This window comes from Monodon monoceros, unplaced genomic scaffold (genome assembly GCF_005190385.1).
Source record: "Monodon monoceros isolate NGI ecotype Baffin Bay Population unplaced genomic scaffold, NGI_Narwhal_1 Super_Scaffold_16, whole genome shotgun sequence".
NCBI lineage: Eukaryota > Metazoa > Chordata > Mammalia > Artiodactyla > Monodontidae > Monodon > Monodon monoceros.
The window spans coordinates 33926050-33945767 of NW_021703772.1; the positions used below are offsets into that span (position 1 = coordinate 33926050).

At 37.9% G+C, this 19718-nt stretch overlaps 1 protein-coding gene across 1 annotated transcript in view; it reads left to right on the plus strand.

Moving 5' to 3' along the window:
* Positions 1 to 19472, plus strand: part of TMEM237 (transmembrane protein 237) — a 31105-nt gene extending 11633 nt beyond the window's left edge. Inside the window, exons 6-13 of the mRNA XM_029225588.1 lie at positions 2615 to 2735; positions 11268 to 11425; positions 13722 to 13845; positions 14119 to 14310; positions 15407 to 15480; positions 16153 to 16246; positions 17070 to 17191; positions 18952 to 19472. Of these exons, the coding sequence (XP_029081421.1) occupies positions 2615 to 2735; positions 11268 to 11425; positions 13722 to 13845; positions 14119 to 14310; positions 15407 to 15480; positions 16153 to 16246; positions 17070 to 17191; positions 18952 to 19019 (953 nt within the window). The 3' untranslated portion in view covers positions 19020 to 19472. The remainder of the gene's footprint in view (positions 1 to 2614; positions 2736 to 11267; positions 11426 to 13721; positions 13846 to 14118; positions 14311 to 15406; positions 15481 to 16152; positions 16247 to 17069; positions 17192 to 18951) is intronic.
* The last annotated feature ends 246 nt before the right edge of the window (positions 19473 to 19718 follow it).

The window sequence follows — 19718 nt, forward strand, 5'->3', positions numbered from 1 at the left end:
TAGATCAATGGAACAAGATAGAAAGCCCAGAGATAAACCCACGCACCTATGGTCAAGTAATCTATGACAATGGAGGCAAGGATATACAATGGATAAAAGACAGCCTCTTCAATAAGTGGTGATGGGAAAACTGGACAGCTCCATGTAAAAGAATGAAATTAGAACACTCCCTAACACCATACACAAAAATAAATTCAAAATGGATTAGAGACCTAAATGTAAGACCAGACACTATAAAACTCTTAGAGGAAAACATAGGAAGAACACTCTTTGACATAAATGACAGCAAGATCTTTTTTGATCCACCTCCTAGAGTAATGGAAATAAAAACAAACAAATGGGACCTAATGAAACTTAAAAGCTTTTGCACCACAAAGGAAACTATAAACAAGACAAGAAGACAACCCTCAGAGTGGGAGAAAATATTTGCAAACGAATCAATGGAGAAAGAAGTAATCTCCAAAATATATAAACAGCTCATGCAGCTTAATATTGAAAAAACAAACAACCCAATCCAAAAATGGGCAGAAGACCTAAATAGACATTTCTCCAAAGAAGACATACAGATGGCCAAGAAGCACATGAAAAGCTTCTCAACATCACTAATTATTAGAGAAATGCAAATCAAAACTACAATGAGGTATCACCTCACACCAGTTAGAATGGGCATCATCAGAAAATCTACAAACAACAAATGCTTTAGAGGGTCTGGAGAAAAGGGAACCCTCTTGCACTGTTGGTGGGAATGTAAATTGATAACAGCCACTGTGGAGAACAGTATGGAGGTTCCTTAAAAATCTAAAAATAGAATTACCATATGATACAGCATTCCCACTACTGGGCATATACCCAGGGAAAAACATAATTCAAAAAGACACATGCACCCCAGTGGTCATCGCAGCACTATTTACAATAGCCAGGTCATGGAAGCAACCTAAATGCCCATTGACAGACGAATGGATAAAGAAGAAGTGGTACGTATATACAATGGAATATTACTCAGCCATAAAAAGGAGCAAAATTGGGTCATTTGTTGAGAAGTGGATGGATCTAGAGACTGTAATACAGAGTGAAGTAAGTCAGAAAGAGAAAAACAAATATTGTATATTAACACATATATGTGGAACCTAGAAAAATGGTACAGATGAACTGGTTTGCAGGGCAGGAATTGAGACAGAGATGTAGAGAACAAACCTATGGACACCAAGTGGGGAAGTGGCGGGGTGTTGGTGGTGGTGGTGTGATGAATTGGGTGATTGGGATTGACATGTATACACTGATGTGTATAAAATTGATGGCTAATAAGAACCTGCTGTATAAAAAAAAATAATTTCAAAAATTCAAAAAAAACATACTACTCTTAGTAATTCAGTTAGGGTAAAATTTGAAAATCAAGATGGATACCAATATACCTATATAGTTTTATAATTCATGAAAATTCATGAAAAAATATAATTTTTATAATTCATGAAAAATTATATTTTAATATAATTTTATATAATTATAGTTTTATAATTTATGAAAAAATGTATTAATAGAAATGACTGTTTTTAGAAAATTCAGGACCCAACTAAGTTTAGGCCAAAGAGTACTTGTGACTGCCATTCTAGAATGTACCTACCCCTACAGGTCCAGCTTTCTAAATTTCTGGGTTTTAAATTTTGTTCATTTTTGTTTTGTTCAGAACGTCTGTGGTAGGCTCTACTGCTTATATTATATTTCCAGCCCGGGCTGTAAGTGTTTTTTAAAATAGAATTTTCGGGACTTTGAGGGCATTCCATTTCCTGTATTTCCAGATAGGAAGAGTTGATAGTGGGTTAGAAGCTTCCATTGACTCACTTGAACTTAATACCTTGTGTGCAGAAAAGAGTAAACACAGCAGGCCTGGACAGGCCTACTTTCTAGAGGGCCTCTTGACTGGCATCTGGGAACTTGGCTGGTAAACAATTGTTTACATTGATATGAAGCTTTCTCTATCAGGGTGGCTCCCTGTGCATTCGTGCACACAATGTGATTTATGCTAAACATCTGCTTTTCTTCTGGTAGTCTGTGCTCGGCAGAGGGTGCCTATGTGATCACTCCCAATAAAAACCCTGGGTGTTGAGTGTCTGATGAGCTTGCCTGGAAGAGAAAGCGATATATGTGTTGTCACAACTTGTTGCTGGAAGAATTAGCATATCCTGTGTGACTTCATTGATAGAGGACTCTTGGAAACTTGTACCTGTTTTCTTTTGGACTTTGCTCCATGAGCTTTTTCCTTTATGCTGATTCTGCTTAATGTCTTTTCCCTGTAATAAAGTGTAACCATGAGTGTAAATGACCTGTGAGTCCTTTGAGTGAATCACAGAACCTGGAAGTAATCTTGGAGATCTCTGACACACCCTGGGTGTTGGATTACTTAATTTTTTTTTCTATATTGTTTGGTATCACAATTTCAAACTTTCTCTTGAGTGTTTAGAGGTGTAAAATTTTAAAAATTAAAAATTTGTAAGATGGTGAAAAAAATTGGGGGCCAATTAAAATTCTTAAAGTTCTTTTGTCTTGCAGAAGTCTTGTACATTACTTTCCTTTTTACATCCTGGTAATTTGAAAACTTAATCTACTTTATTTTCAGAACTGGAGACTGCCTTTACCCAGAAGAAGACTTCTAGTGCATCTTTATTACCAAATGAAAATGGTATCAACGTGGAGCCAGCTGAGGAGCCAGCTATTCAAAAACCTCGAAGGAAGACAAAGTAAGAATTTATTTGTCCTTCTAAATATTTTTTTTTTATGTTTTTGAATCACCCCTTCAAAATAATTACTTATAATGTAAAATATTCTATTGCATTTTAATTTTATTTTATTTTATTTTATTTTTTTTAAACATCTTTATTGGGGTATAATTGCTTTACAATGGTGTGTTAGTTTCTGCTTTATAACAAAGTGAATCAGTTATACATATACATATGTTCCCATATGTCTTCCCTCTTGCGTCTCCCTCCCTCCCACTCTCCCTATCCCACCCCTCCAGGCTGTCACAAAGCATCGAGCTAATATCCCTGTGCCTTGCGGCTGCTTCCCCCTAGCTATCTACCTTACTACGTTTGTTAGTGTGTATATGTCCATGACTCTCTCTCGCCCTGTCAAAGCTCACCCTTCCCCCTCCCCATATCCTCAAGTCCGTTCTCCAGTAGGTCTGCATCTTTATTCCTGTCTTACCCCTAGGTTCTTCATGACATTTTTTTTTTCCCCTTAAATTCCATATATATGTGTTAGCATACGGTATTTGTCTTTTTCTTTCTGACTTACTTCACTCTGTATGACAGACTCTAGGTCTATCCATCTCATTACAAATAGCTCAATTTCATTTCTTTTTAAGGCTGAGTAATATTCCATTGTATATATGTGCCACATCTTCTTTATCCATTCATCCGATGATGGGCGCTTAGGTTGTTTCCATCTCCGGGCTATTGTAAATAGAGCTGCAATGAACATTTTGGTACATGACTCTTTTTGAATTTTGGTTTTCTCAGGGTATATGCCCAGTAGTGGGATTGCTGGGTCATATGGTAATTCTATTTGTAGTTTTTTAAGGAACCTCCATACTGTTCTGCATAGTGGCTGAACCAATTCACATTCCCACCAGCAGTGCAAGAGTGTTCCCTTTTCTCCGCACCCTCTCCAGCATTTATTGTTTGTAGATTTTTTGATGATGGCCATTCTGACTGGTGTGAGATGATATCTCATTGTAGTTTTGATTTGCATTTCTCTAATGATTAATGATGTTGAGCATTCTTTCATGTGTTTGTTGGCATTCTGTATATCTTCTTTGGAGAAATGTCTGTTTAGGTCTTATGCCCATTTTTGGATTGGGTTGTTTGTTTTTTTGTTATTGAGCTGCATGAGCTGCTTGTAAATTTTGGAAATTAATCCTTTGTCATTTGCTTCATTTGCAAATATTTTCTCCCATTCTGAGGGTTGTCTTTTGGTCTTGATTATGGTTTCCTTTGCTGTGCAAAAGCTTTGAAGTTTCATTAGGTCCCATTTGTTTATTTTTGTTTTTATTTCCATTACTCTAGGAGGTGGGTCAGAAAGGATCTTGCTGTGATTTATGTCATAGAGTGTTCTGCCTATGTTTTCCTCTAAGAGTTTGATAGTTTCTGGCCTTACATTTAGGTCTTTAATCCATTTTGAGCTTATTTTTGTGTATGGTGTTAGGGAGTGATCTAATCTCATACTTTTACATGTACCTGTCCAGTTTTCCCAGCACCATTTATTGAAGAGGCTGTCCTATCTCCACTGTACATTCCTGCCACCTTTATCAAAGATAAGGTGTCCATATGTGCGTGGGTTTATCTCTGGGCTTTCTATCCTGTTCCATTGATCTATCTTTCTGTTTTTGTGCCAGTACCATACTGTCTTGATTACTGTAGCTTTGTAGTATAGTCTGAAGTCAGGGAGCCTGATTCCTCCAGCTCCTTTTTTCGTTCTCAAGATTGCTTTGGCTATTCGGGGTCTTTTGTGTTTCCATACAAATTGCAAAATTTTTTGTTCTAGTTCTGTGAAAAATGCCAGTGGTAGTTTGATAGGGATTGCATTGAATCTGTAGATTGCTTTGGGTAGTAGTCATTTTCACAATGTTGATTCTTCCCATCGAAGAACATGGTATATCTCTCCATCTATTTGTATCATCTTTAATTTCTTTCATCAGTGTCTTATAATTTTCTGCATACAGGTCTTTCGTCTCCTTAGGTAGGTTTATTCCTAGATATTTTATTCTTTTTGTTGCAATGGTAAATGGGAGTGTTTTCTTGATTTCACTTTCAGATTTTTCATCATTAGTATATAGGAATGCCAGAGATTTCTGTGCATTAACTTTGTATCCTGCTACTTTACCAAATTCATTGATTAGCTCTAGTAGTTTTCTGGTAGCATCTTTAGGATTCTCTATGTATAGTATCATGTCATCTGCAAACAGTGACAGCTTTACTTCTCCTTTTCCGATTTGGATTCCTTTTATTTCCTTTTCTTCTCTGATTGCTGTGGCTAAAACTTCCAAAACTATGTTGAATAAGAGTGGTGAGAGTGGGCAACCTTGTCTTGTTCCTGATCTTAGTGGAAATGCTTTCAGTTTTTCACCATTGAGGATGATGTTTGCTGTGGGCTTGTCATATATGGCCTTTATTATGTTGAGGAAAGTTCCCTCTATGCCTACTTTCTGCAGGGTTTTTATCATAAATGGGTGTTGAATTTTGTCGAAAGCTTTCTCTGCATCGATTGAGATGATCATATGGTTTTTCTCCTTCAATTTGTTAATATGGTTTATCACATTGATAGATTTGCGTATATTGAAGAATCCTTGCATTCCTGTAATAAACCCCACTTGATCATGGTGTATGATCCTTTTAATGTGCTGTTGGATTCTGTTTGCTAGTATTTTGTTGAGGATTTTTGCATCTATGTTCATCAGTGATATTGGCCTGTAGTTTTCTTTCTTTGTGACATCCTTGTCTGGTTTTGGTATCAAGGTGATGGTGGCCTCGTAGAAGGAATTTGGGAGTGTTCCTCCCTCTGCTATATTTTGGAAGAGTTTGAGAAGGATAGGTGTTAGCTCTTCTCTAAACGTTTGATAGAATTCACCTGTGAAGCCATCTGGTCCTGGGCTTTTGTTTGTTGGAAGATTTTTAATCACAGTTTCAATTTCAGTGCTTGTGATTGGTCTGTTCATATTTTCTATTTCTTCCTGATTCAGTCTTGGCAGGTTGTGCATTTCTAAGAATTTGTCCATTTCTTCCAGATTGTCCATTTTATTGGCATAGAGTTGCTTGTAGTAATCTCTCATGATTTTTTTTATTTCTGCAGTGTCAGTTGTTACTTCCCCTTTTTCATTTCTAATTCTATTGATTTGAGTCTTCTCCCTTTTTTTCTTGATGAGTCTGGCTAGTGGTTTATCTATTTTGTTTATCTTCTCAAAGAACCAGCTTTTAGTTTTATTGATCTTTGCTATTGTTTCCTTCATTTCTTTTTCATTTATTTCTGATCTGATTTTTATGATTTCTTTCCTTCTGCTAGCTTTGGGGTTTTTTTGTTCTTCTTTCTCTAATTGCTTGAGGTGCAAGGTTAGGTTGTTTATTCGAGATGTTTCCTGCTTCTTAAGGTGGGCTTGTATTGCTATAAACTTCCCCCTTAGAACTGCTTTTGCTGCATCCCATAGGTTTTGGGTCGTTGTGTCTCCATTGTCATTTGTTTCTAGGTATTTTTTTATTTCCTCTTTGATTTCTTCAGTGATCACTTCATTATTAAGTAGTGTATTGTTTAGTCTCCATGTGTTTGTATTTTTTACAGATCTTTTCCTGTAATTGATATCTAGTCTCATGGCGTTGTGGTCAGAAAAGATACTTGATACAATTTCAATTTTCTTAAATTTACCAAGGCTTGATTTGTGACCCAAGATATGATCTATCCTGGAGAATGTTCCATGAGCACTTGAGAAAAATGTGTATTCTGTTGTTTTTGGATGGAGTGTCCTATAAATATCAATTAAGTCCATCTTGTTTAATGTATCATTTAAAGCTTGTGTTTCCTTATTTATTTTCATTTTGGATGATCTGTCCATGGGTGAAAGTGGGGTGTTAAAGTCCCCTACTATGAATGTGTTACTGTCGATCTCCCCTTTTATGGCTGTTAGTATTTGCCTTATGTATTGAGGTGCTCCTATGTTGGGTGCATAAATATTTACAATTGTTATATCTTCTTCTTGGATCGATCCCTTGATCATTATGTAGTGTCCTTCTTTGTCTCTTGTAATAGTCCTTATTTTAAAGTCTATTTTGTCTGATATGAGAATTGCTACTCCAGCTTTCTTTTGGTTTCCATTTGCATGGAATATCTTTTTCCATCCCCTTATTTTCAGTCTGTATGTGTCTCTAGGTCTGAAGTGGGTCTCTTGTAGACAGCATATATAAGGGTCTTGTTTTTGTATCCATTCAGCCAATCTGTGTCTTTTGGTGGGAGCATTTAGTCCATTTACATTTAAGGTAATCATCGATATGTATGTTCCTATTCCCATTTTCTATATTGTTTTGGGTTCGTTATTATAGGTCTTTTCCTTCTCTTGTGTTCCTTGTCTAGAGAAGTTCCTTTAGCATTTGTTGTAAAGCTGGTTTGGTGGTGCTGAACTCTCTCAGCTTTTGCTTGTCTGTAAAGGTTTTAATTTCTCCATCAAATCTGAATGAGATCCTTGCTGGGTAGAGTAGTCTTGGTTGCAGGTTTTTCTCCTTCATCACTTTCAGTATGTCCTGCCACTCCCTTCTGGCTTGTAGGGTTTCTGCTGAGAGATCAGCTGTTAACCTTATGGGGATTCCCTTGTGTGTTATTTGTTGTTTTTCCCTTGCTGCTTTTAATATGCTTTCTTTGTATTTAATTTTTGACAGTTTGATTAGTATGTGTCTTGGCGTATTTCTCCTTGTATTTATCCTGTATGGGACTCTCTGTGCTTCCTGGACTTGATTAACTATTTCCTTTCCCATATTAGGGAAGTTTTCAACTATAATCTCTTCAAATATTTTCTCAGTCCCTTTCTTTTTCTCTTCTTCTTCTGGAACCCCTATAATTCGAATGTTGGTGCGTTTAATGTTGTCCCAGAGGTCTCTGAGACTGTCCTCAGTTCTTTTCATTCTTTTTTCTTTATTCTGCTCTGCAGTACTTATTTCTACTATTTTATCTTCCAGGTCACTTATCCGTTCTTCTGCCTCAGTTATTCTGTTATTGATCCCATCTAGAGTACTTTTAATTTCATTTATTGCGTTGTTCATCATTGCTTGTTTCATCTTTATTTCTTCTAGGTCCTTGTTAACTGTTTCTTGCATTTTGTCCATTCTACTTCCAAGATTTCAGATCATCCTTACTATCATTATTCTGAATTCTTTTTCAGGTAGACTGCCTATTTCCTCTTCATTTGTTAGGTCTGGTGCATTTTTATCTTGCTCCTTCATCTGCTGTGTGTTTTTCTGTCTTCTCATTTTGCTTATCTTACTGTGTTTGGGGTCTCCTTTTTGCAGGCTGCACGTTCGTAGTTCCCGTTGTTTTTGATGTCTGTCTCCAGTGGCTAAGGTTGTTTCAGTGGGTTGTGTAGGCTTCCTGGTGGAGGGGACTAGTGCCTGTGTTGTGGTGGATGAGGCTGGATCTTGTCTCTTTAGTGGGCAGGTTCACGTCTGGTGGTGTGTTTTGGGGTGTCTGTGGCCTTATTATGATTTTAGGCAGCCTCTCTGCTAATGGGTGGGGTTGTGTTCCTGTTTTGCTAGTTGTTTGGCATAGGGTGTCCAGCACTGTGGCTTGCTGGTCGTTGAGTGAAGCTGGGTGCTGGTGTTAAGATGGAGGTCTCTGGGAGATTTCCGCCGTTTAATATTATGTGGAGCTGGGAGGTCTCTTGTTGACCAGTGTCCTGAAGTTGGCTCTCCTACCTCAGAGGCAGAGCCCTGACTCCTGTCTGGAGCACCAAGAGCCTTTCGTCCACACGGCTCAGAATAAAAGGGAGAAAAAGTAGAGAGAATTAGTAGAAGTATGAGGAAAGAAAGAAGGAAAGGAGGAAAGGAAGGGAGGAAGAAAGAAGCAAAGAAGGAAAGAAAGGAGGGAGGGAGGGAGGAAGGAAGGAAGGAAGGAGGGAAAGAAGGAAAAAAGACAGAAAGAAAGAAGATAAGTAAAAATAAAAGTATAATATAGTTATTGAATTAAAAAATATTTAGAAAAAAAAAAAAAGGGACGGATAGAACCTTAGGACAAATGTTGGAAGCAAAGCTATACAGAGAAAATCTTACACAGAAGCATACACATACACCTTCACAAAAAGAGGTAAAGGGGGAAAAATCATAAATCTTGCTCTCAGAGACCACCTCCTCAATTTGGGGTGATTCGTTGTCTAAAGGAGGGAAGGAAGGAAGGAAAGAAAGAAAGAAAGAACGAAGGTAAAGTATAATAAAGTTATTACAATTAAAATTAATTATTGAGAAAAAAAATTTTTTTAAAAAACCATGGACAGATAGAGCCCTAGGACAAATGGTGGAAGCAAGAGTATACAGGCAAGGTCTCACACAGAAGCATACACGTACACATTCACAAAAAGAGGAAAAGGGAAAAAAATCATAGATCTCGCTCCTAAAGTCCACCTCTTCAATTTGGGATCATTCCTTGTCTATTCAGGTATTCCACAGATGCAGGGTATATCAAGTTGATTGTGGAGCTTTAATCCGCTGCTTCTGAGGCTGCTGGGAGAGATTTCCCTTTCTCTTCTTTGTTCTCACAGCTTACAGGAGCTCAGCTTTGGATTTGGCCCTGCCTCTGCGTGTAGGTCGCTGGAGGGCGTCTGTTTTTTGCTCAGACAGGACAGGGTTAAAGGAGCCGCTGATTCGGGGGCTCTGGCTCACTCAGGCCGGGGGTGGGGGGGGGGAAGGAGGGGCACTGCGTGCGGGGCGGGCCTGCGGCGTCAGAGGCGGCGTGACGTTGCGGCAGAGGCCGGCGTGACGTTGCACCAGCCTGAGGCCCGCCGTGCGTTCTCCCGGGGGAGTTGTCCCTGGTTCCCGGGAACCTGGCAGTGGCGGGCTGCACAGGCTCCGCGGAAGAGGGGTGTGGAGAGTGACCTGTGCTCGCACACAGGCCCCTTGGTGGCGGCAGCAGCAGCCCCAGCGTCTCCCGCCCGTCTCTGGGGTCCACGCTTTCAGCCGCGGCTCGCGCCCGTCTCTGGGTCCGCGCTTTCAGCCGCGGCTCGCGCCCATCTCTGGGGTTCGCGCTTTTAGCCGCGGCTCGCGCCCGTCTCTGGGGTTCGCGCTTTTAGCCGCGGCTCGCGCCCGTCTCTGGAGTTCCTTTAAGCAGCGCTCTTAAACCCCTCTCCTCGCGCACCAGGAAACAAAGAGGGAAGAAAAAGTCTCTTGCCTCTTCGGCAGGTGCAGGCTTTTCCCCGAACTCCCTCCCGGCTAGTCATGGTGCACTAACCCCTTCAGGCTATGTTCAAGCCGCCAACCCTAGTCCTCTCCCTGCGCTCCGTCCAAAACCGAAACCCGAGCCTCAGCTCGCAGCCCCGCCCGCCCCGGCGGGTGAGCCGACAAGCCTCTCGGGCTGGTGAGTGCCGGTCGGCACCGATCCTCTGTGTGGGAATCTGCCGCTTTGCCCTACGCACCCGTCGCTGTGCACTACTCCGCGGTTCCGAAGCTCCCCCCTCCGCCTCCCGCAGTCTCCGCCCGCGGAGGGTCTTCCTAGTGTGTGGAAACTTTTCCTCCTTCACAGCTCCCTCCCACTGGTGCAGGTTCCGTCCTTATTCTTTTGTCTCTGTTTTTTCTTTTTTTCTTTTGCCCTACCCAGGTACGTGGGGAGTTTCTTGCCTTTTGGGAGGTCTGAGGTCTTCTGCCAGCCTTCAGTAGGTGTTCTGTAGGAGTCGTTCCACGTGTAGATGTATTTCTGGTGTATCCGTGGGGAGGAAGGCGATCTCTGCGTCTTACTCTTCCGCCATCTTCAAGGTCCCCCCTCCCTTCTAAATATTTTGCAGAGATACCTTGATGCTTAATTTCAAGCTCCCAAATGGTAGCTTCTAAGTCGTATTAAATACTTGTAGTTGTATATCTCTAGGATAAGTAATAGTACAAAAATATCAGTTAAACCAATCTAAGGGTAAATTTGAAAAGAGTAAACCCGCTGAGAAAAGTAAAATATTGTATTTAAATAAAAAATTTTAGGAGCTGTCTCTGAAGAAGAGGAACACAAATAGAAGATTTTGTATAACTAATAAAAATATTACATATTAAAGATATTAAAAATTAAAGGTAATATTAATAAAATAGGCTATATCATTTATTTTCTCATGTTAACAGAATTAAAATTACGATTTTTTTAGCAATACATAAAAATGTTTATTTTAACATAGGAAATCAAGTGTCAGGTAAAATAGAATGATATTCTTTAAAGAAGTTCACTGGAAGTTATATTACTTGTTTGTACTTGGAAGTGACTCTGCAAATAGCGATCAGTATCTATATAGAATCATGTAATTTTAAATCTGTGAAGAAGCTGAGGAATCTAGTTCAGTCACTTCATTTTCCAGATGTGAAAACTGAGGCCCACAGAAATAAAAGTGACTTGCTGTGCATAAGAGTTAATAACTGATCCATTTGAGTAAAAACCAAATTTTGTGACTCCCAAGTCCAAGGCTCTTTCCATGAGACTCACAGGTACCTCCTTATTTGGGTCTGTAAAAGGTTAATAATCATCCATTTTTCTTACTTTCTCCCTGATTATAGGAAAACCCAGCCAGCAGAATTACATTATGCCAATGAGCTAGGAGTTGAAGATGAAGACATAATTACTGATGAGCAAAGTAGTCCAGAACAACAGTCTGTACTGACTGCACCCACTGGTATTAGCCAGCCTGTAGGGAAAGTGTTTGTGGAAAAAAGCCGTAAGTAGGTCTTTGTTTTGGAATGTGAGCTCTTTAAGAATTATGCAAGGATATCCTTTGACCTGGGAATTATACTTCTGGAAATCTGAATTAAGGAAATAAGCAAAAATATGGATAAAAATTTGTACATAAAGCTAATCATCACATTGTTATTCATGAGAGTGAAAAACTGGAAAAAACCTAAATGTAAAACAGGAGGGGAATGATTTCAGACAGCTATGGCATATCTATACAATGAAATCTTCTGCACCACTAAAAATAATGTTTAGGGAGAATTTTTCACTTCATGGGAAGATTCTAATGAAAAATAAACATAAATACACACATGTAGTTTGATTTCAGCTATAGAAAATTGCATAGGACAAAAAAGACTAGAAGGAAATATGCCAAAATATTAATGCTGGTTGTTTCTGTGTTATGGAATTATGGGTAATTTAAAAAATCTCCCTCTACTCCCACTCATTTCTTTATTCTTTTTTTTTTTGCGGTATGTGGGCCTCTCACTGTTGTGGCCTCTCCCGTTGCGGAGCACAGGCTCCGGACGCACAGGCTCAGCGGCCACGGCTCACGGGCCCAGCCGCTCCACGGCATGTGGGATCTTTCCGGACCAGGGCACGAACCGGTGTCCCCTGCATCGTCAGGTGGACTCTCAACCACTGCGCCACCAGGGAAGCCCCATTTCTTTATTCTTTGTTGTACTTTACCAGTTTTCTGCAATTGGTAGTGGTATTGGTGGTGGAGCAGGTAATGAAATGCTACAATTAAAAATAAATAAGAGGGCTTCCTTGGTGGCGCAGTGGTTGAGAGTCTGCCTGCCGATGCAGGGGACACGGGTTCGTGCCCCGGTCCGGGAAGATCCCACATGCCGTGGAGCGGCTAGGCCCGTGAGCCGTGGCCGCTGAGCCTGCGCGTCCGGAGCCTGTGCTCCGCAACGGGAGAGGCCACAACAGTGAGAAACCCGCATACCAACAACAACAAAAAATAAATAAATAAATAAGAGAAAATACATGATGGTATTACCATATTAAATAAGAAATACATTATAGCTACATACTCTTTTGGAAAGTAGTTCTGCGTTGGTTATAAGACTACATTTGCAGAGTTTAAGAAAAATCTACTGAAAGCATGATCATGACCATATGCTTTTCCCATGGATATGCTTTGAATATTCTGCCTAAGGAACTCATCTAAAACATAAAGATTAGTCCTTAAAATTTGCAAATTAGATTTTACATAAATTGTTTTAGAATTCTGATTCCATAAAAACCCACCTAAGGGATCTTGGCGTCGTTGGCCAGTGAGAAACCTGCGATCCAGAGAGGCTGGCTTCCCCAGGGTCTCACAGTTGGTTAGTGCAGAATTGGGACTCGAACCAAGGTTTCATGACTTCTAGTTAAGGGCTTTTATTAGTTTACCATGTGGCCATGATTTACTTCAGTCTATTTTCAAGCAATATCACTCAATCCTCATTTTTATTCTTGCTTCCCTTAGCACAGAAACTTCCCTAGTAAAGTAACTGACCATAAAAGTTACCACTAGTCTGCTCAGAAGTTGCTTTTTCTTTGGGAAAATTAGGTGTCTGTATTTCTGTCTTTCCTCCTCCAAAGTACTTGACAGCCAGGTTTGGCAAGGATACTGGAACCTTTCCTGTTTCCTGAGGTTCATTTGTGGATCAGCAGATAAATGAGAGGGAGAAGCCTCCTCGTCAGCAGTAAACGCATAAAGCTGTGCTCACAGTGTTGCAGTGCTGACACTTGAACTGGTACCTTCCATGGGCATCTTCTTAAGCCAAGTGTATGAAACAACCAGTTTCTTTTCTGTCATCACAGAATGCCATGCTACACTAACTGTCATCTTTTCCGAAGAAATTTAAGGTGTTTTCAAATATTGACTTTTATAGTGTTGGGATTTAAACTTTAATACTCGTCAAGTCTCTAAATTAGAGGTTTTTAGACTATGTTATGTTAAGGGTTTCCAGACTTTGTTCTGAGTTGCAAGTTCATTATTGTATTTCATTAAATATAATTGATTTCTAAGACTGTTACTGTAACATCTATTTTGGGTCGAGAAGAAAGTGCATGGACATTGTTTACTTTCCTTAAAGATAAAAAAAAATATGTTTTATAAACTGAAAGAAAAGAGCCTTCTGAAATAGGGACCAAATCAGGGAGAATTTTTAGATAGGAAAACAGCAGAATTTCAGTCTCAGTGTGAGGGTTCTTAAGTGTAGAATAATAGGAAAGACCACCAGGGTTCCCTCTTGTTAGTTGTTTATAGTTGTGTATTGTGTTCTTAGGGCGATTCCAGGCTGCTGATCGCTCAGAGTTGATAAAGACCACAGAAAAGATAGACGTGTCGATGGACATGAAGCCTTCCTGGACCACCAGAGATGTTGCACTGTCAGTGAACCGGGCTTTCAGGTGGCTGATTTTGTTGGACTTCTCTTAAAACAGATGTTCCATAATTTTTTTAAAAAAGTGTTGATTGTTCAATACTATTAACAAAATTGACAGCTTAAAATGGTGGTGGGTATAGTTTTTAAACATTCAGTTAGAGTTAAATGATCTGCCTATCAGTGTTTTTACTTTTTGTGAAATGTTGAATTTTATTCTTATATGTGAAGAGACTTGAAGAATGTTTTAGCTTTTTACTTTTGTCATTCATGTATAATAATGAAACCCTTTTCCATTCAGGATGATTGGTCTCTTTTCTCATGGCTTCTTGGCTGGCTGTGCTGTGTGGAATATTGTTGTGATATATGTTTTAGCAGGAGACGAGCTTTCTAACCTCTCGAACCTTCTGCAACAATACAAGACGTTAGCATATCCATTCCAGAGTCTTCTCTACTTGCTTTTGGCTCTAAGTACAGTTTCAGCTTTTGACAGGTAAGACTCTTGAGACTGCAGATCCCTCTAACTTTTCTTCAGGAGGAAGTGTTGAGCAAAATGTGTCCCTGACTGACTGTGACATTTTCAAAATAGAATTATAGCATATTAATATTATTCTGACTTTTTAAAAAAGCCATTCTGTTTCTGGTTTTTTTTGGGGGGTGGGGGATGGGACTACTGTGAGCAAAAATATCCCCCAAAGTCTTAACCCATTCCAGCATCAACTCTAAGTCCAAAATTTCATACAAATATAATCAACTCAGAAAGTCCCAAACATCTTCCAGATGACCTGAATCAGGTATAGACAAAACTCTGGGTATTTTATTAGTTTCCTAGGGCTGCTGTAACAAAGTACTACGAACTGGGTGGCTTGAAACAGGAATTTATTTTCTCACAGTTCTGGAATGCAGAAGTCTAAAATCAAGGTGTGGGCAAGGTTGGTTCCGTTTTGGAGGGCTCCAAGGAGAGTCTGTTCCTGCCTCTTTCCTAGCTTCCAGAGGTTTCTGGCAGTCCTTGGTGTTCCTTGGCTTGTAGATGCATCACTCCAACCTCTCCTTCTGTTGTCACATGACCGTCTAGTCTCTTCTGTGTGTGTCTTCTCTTCTTGTAAGGACACTAGTCATATTGGATTAGGGCCCATTGTAATGGCCTCATCTTAAGTTGATCGCATCTGCAAAGACTCTATTTCCAAATAAGGTCACGTTCACAGGTACCAGGGTTTAGAAGTTCAATATATCTTTCTGGGAACACAATTCAACCCATTAAGAAAAACAACGTATAACCCAATAATATGGGTAATAGAAAGAGGTGTAATAGAATCTAATGAAATTTGCCAATCAAGTTTAATTTGTTTGTTTTTAACTCTAAAGGAATGATGACTAAAATAGTCTTCTAGTTAAATGTTTTATGTTGCCTTTGTAAATAAGATATCCTTTCATGTGTGTTAAGTATAAACTGTAGCTACTTAAAGCTTAGTAATAGACAACACATGTGGTAGCATTAAAATAGAGAAAGAAGAAACTATTGTCCAAAGAGTACAGTTTTGTAAGAAGTTTACAGCTGCACTGTGACAAGAGGCTTTTGTATTTTCTAGGATTGACTTTGCTAAAACATCAGTAGCCATCCGAAATTTTCTTGCCCTGGATCCAACAGCTTTAGCATCTTTCTGTGAGTAAATAGTTTAATTTGATAACTCTGTAACTTTGAACCAGAAAGAGTATAATTTTATTTTAAAAAGGACTTTATATTATTGCTACTTATAAACATTACATATAGATATTTATTCAGTGGAATTTGTAATTAAAAAACCATATGGTAGGCATAATTTTGATAGAATTATTTTTTAATAGAGGTTATCTAAATAACTTTTAAAAGTTTGTTATTCTATATTGCTTAATATTTAACTTCTGTGTTTTCTACTTAACATTAAACAGATTGAGCTGATAGGGCATTTTAGTAACAAATACTATTTTATATCTTTTTGATAATTTGGAATAAATTTTGTTCTAATTATGAGAATATAAATAAAACTAATTTTAGGACCTTGAGTAAGTCATTTAATTTCTTAAAAGATCTTCTAGGTTCTTGTCAGCCTAATGATGATATAGTGAGCATCAAAAGACCCTTCTCTACCTATATTCTTGAAAAATAAGACTATCCAGCCTATTGAAATTGACTAAGTGAAATTTTTTTTGTATCATCATTCCCCAAAGTACAGATTATTTTTGATCTTAAAGTAATCTATAAGTTAAAAATAATTAATTTTTAATTAATTTTATTAATTAATTAAAAATAATTGTTAAAAATACATTATTAGTAATTCATTTGTCTTTTTCTCAGTGTACTTTACTGCTCTTATATTATCTCTGAGTCAACAAATGACAAGTGACAGAATCCACCTTTACACACCTTCTTCTGTTAATGGTAGCCTCTGGTAAGAATTCACAGTAGCATTAGTAATTGTTGATCGTAATAACAGCAACGATGGGAGTAATGGTGCTGTCTTATCCTTTCACTCTTTTACTTGTTTTCATCTATAAATAATATTGAGGGCCCTGTTTTATTTCCAAAATTATGGCAAAAAAACCCCTATTCCATTGGTTAATGGGTAACTATTGTTGTATACTCCTGCATTTCTAATGAAATGTTTTGTAAAAAAATCTGTTTTAAATCTCTGAAGTTATGGTTTTAAAATAAATCATTACATGGTGAACTGGGGGAGCCCCACATCCTCACCCCCAATCAGGGAGCCTGATACTGCAGAGTAGTGATGGGATTGGGTACCTTGGGATAGAATCAGGAAACCAAGCAGGCCAGAAAGAGAGTGGACTAGGGAGAGTCTGCTTCCGCCTATCAGTGGCCAGCCATGAGAGTGACAGGATGGCTGAGATCCCACTTCACAAAACTTAGAGGGGCAGTCTTGTTTGAAGAGAGTGGCTAGGGGCTTGAGGTTAAGAGAGAAAGGAATGATTGAAGAGTAGCACTAACAGTAGTTGGAAGGGAAACTTAGAAAAATTCTTTGGCAACAGTAAATTTCCATTACATCTGTGTACAAAGCAAATCTGTTTAGAATTCAATAACATTTGAACCTTTGTTCTCATGATATACATGGTGTTATTTTATAGGGAAGTTATAGTTTATGCTTGTTATTCCTCTGGGTGAGGACTGCTCATTTTGTTTAAAGTTTATAAAATAGATATATCTGGATATATGGACCAAAATGAAGACATTTCTAATGAGTATTTCTGTACCTTTAGGGCAGAAGGAGTTGAGGAACAGGTTCTCCAGCCATGGATTGTGGTGAATCTGGTGGTGGCCCTTCTGGTTGGCTTATCTTGGCTTTTTTTGTCTTATAGGCCAGGCATGGATCTTAGTGAAGGTATGTATTAAAGAAAAAATAGTATATCATAAAATCTTCTATAATGACTTTATAAATCTTCTTTTAATGGATACAGCTTACAACGTTTCAATAACAAAGATATATTTAAAGTAAAATAACATAAGAAGAGTAATAATAAAGTGGTGAAACAGAATGCCACGAGAAGCAGGGAGGAGTGTATAGGAGAGCTGTAGTCTTGAAGTATTGAATACTTCATGAGGGGCTTCTGCGGTCCTGTCTCATACTTTGGAGGCATTTCTTCTCTTGGAACGCTTCAGCTATTTTATAGGAAGTTTTTGCTCTTCATTTCTCTTAGTCTTTTTCTGATCAAAGTATCTCTTAATGTGAAATAAATCATGCTTCATCTATTAGCCTCTGTTAGACACATATTCAAGTGAATTTATTCTTACCTCCTCCTCTACCAGCCACAAAATCTTACCCCTCATTGTCTAATGAGGTGTTTAGTAATCCTACCTTCAGTGTGCCCAGGGTGAAGTGAGATTTGCTAATCTCTAGTCCTCAGACCCCTCTTGGAACACCAGAAGAAGAGTCACATTAGCAAACTGCTAGGCTTCTCAGCACTGCTTTGGGAACTGCTTAGTATTTGTATTGTAAGTTGTATTTCCTGGCAGATGTTCCACAATTTCACCCTTGAATCTCTTTGATATTTTCTGGACTTTGGTTATTATTTTATTCTTGATTGGTTAAACATCCTGAGCATTTAACTGCAGTTTGACCAACTGAGTATAGCCTATGTCTCAGAAGTCTTGGAACTGAGAATCTTTTCAACATTTCCATTTGTAAAAACCAAGACAAAAAATTTGATCTTCTTGTGTATTTTCATTCATAAATGTACCTTTGCTCATGTTGTTCACTAATTATTCCTTTGGATATATTTAAAGTATTAAAAAAATCTTCTTAGGCTTTAAGTATTTTGCTATTTTTCTTTCACTCAGTATAGTTTTTAGTCATTCAAAGATTTTTTCATCTAAAGCTTACATCAGGCGACTTTATTAATTCCTAAGGTTTTCTTTTTTTGTATTTCCTGATATTTTAATAAATTATGTGTCTATGCTAAGTAATAGTTTAAATGTAGAAATGTCAACTAATAACATTCTGCACTGTGGTTGGGATTAAAGCTGCATGCAGCTGGCTTGTGTAGTATTCAGTCTAAATCACAGTGTGTGTTACCTATTAAATATTTCCAGAATCCTGCTTTTAGGGTCATGTGAATCAAATAATATTTCCATGTGGATAAAAAAAGGAAATATAAAATGAGGATGATAATACTCGCTTAAAGGGTTGTTATGGTGATTAAATAGGGTAACATATTTAAGATATCCTGGCACACACTTCATCTTAGTTCCAGGTCCTCCACTGCATCTGTGTCCTACATTTTAGGTTATCATGATCACTATAGAATTAGACCTCTTAGATGTCTAATGATCCTGGATTCTCTAAGTGACTTAAATTTCCTGGTAAGAGTTATTATATTGTCTCTATTATATTATATGTTTTATTTTTCAAGGGTTTATAATACATTCAAAACTTGTATATCTCAAAATGCAAAACGTGTACATTTGTCATTAGTTCACCTTTTAAATCAGATTTCACTATCAAGAATTCTTACTTGTACTTGAGGGCTTTCTATTATCATATAACATGTCAATATTTAAAGACTGTTTATAACTAAGCTATAAAACTCTTTTTGAGATACTGGGAAATCATTTTGAGTGTGATTTGTTCATCTTCTCTCCCAGAGTTGATGTTCTCCTCTGATGTGGAAGAATATCCTGATAAAGATAGAGGAATCAAAGCCTCTTCATAGTGCCAACTCACCTTCAGAGTAATTACCTAGTATTTAGAATTTTTCCCATTCTTGTTTTTAAATGTATTTTTATAAGATATTTACAGATGTATTTGGAATTGATTTTTCGATTATATAATACTAAAGAATTTCTCAGGATTATGGAAAATGTTAAAATTGTATCTGTGATTTATACCCAAACATTAATTTCTATAGTATTATTGTCTTTATGACAAAGGAGATGCTGAGGTAGAAACCAGCAGGTGAAAGTGTTTATTTCCTGTTTTCTCAAATTAGTTGCATTTATAATCATTATCTTTAAAAGTACTGTATACAGTGCTTTTAAAAATGCCATAACTTTAGTGTTACAAAATAGGTTTAAACATAAATTTAGGGAATAGGGAAGAAGGGGGGAAAAAGGACCTTCATTATTTTTCATGTCTCCTTACTGAATAAATTGAAATATGAAATTTGTTGTTTTTGAAACTGGTTCAGTGGTTGTGTATCATGTAATAAGTCTAATGTAATGTAATTTAGCTTGAAAGATGCTTTATTTCATGGCTAATAAAAAGGAAATGTAACTTTTATTTGAAAAGTTTTTATAATCGTAAAAGTTTATTTTTCTTGAAGACCTGTACCAGTAGTTCCCGTATCTGGTTGCACATCAGAATCATTTAGGGAGCTTTAAAAAAACATACATTGCAGAAGAGAAGCCAAGTA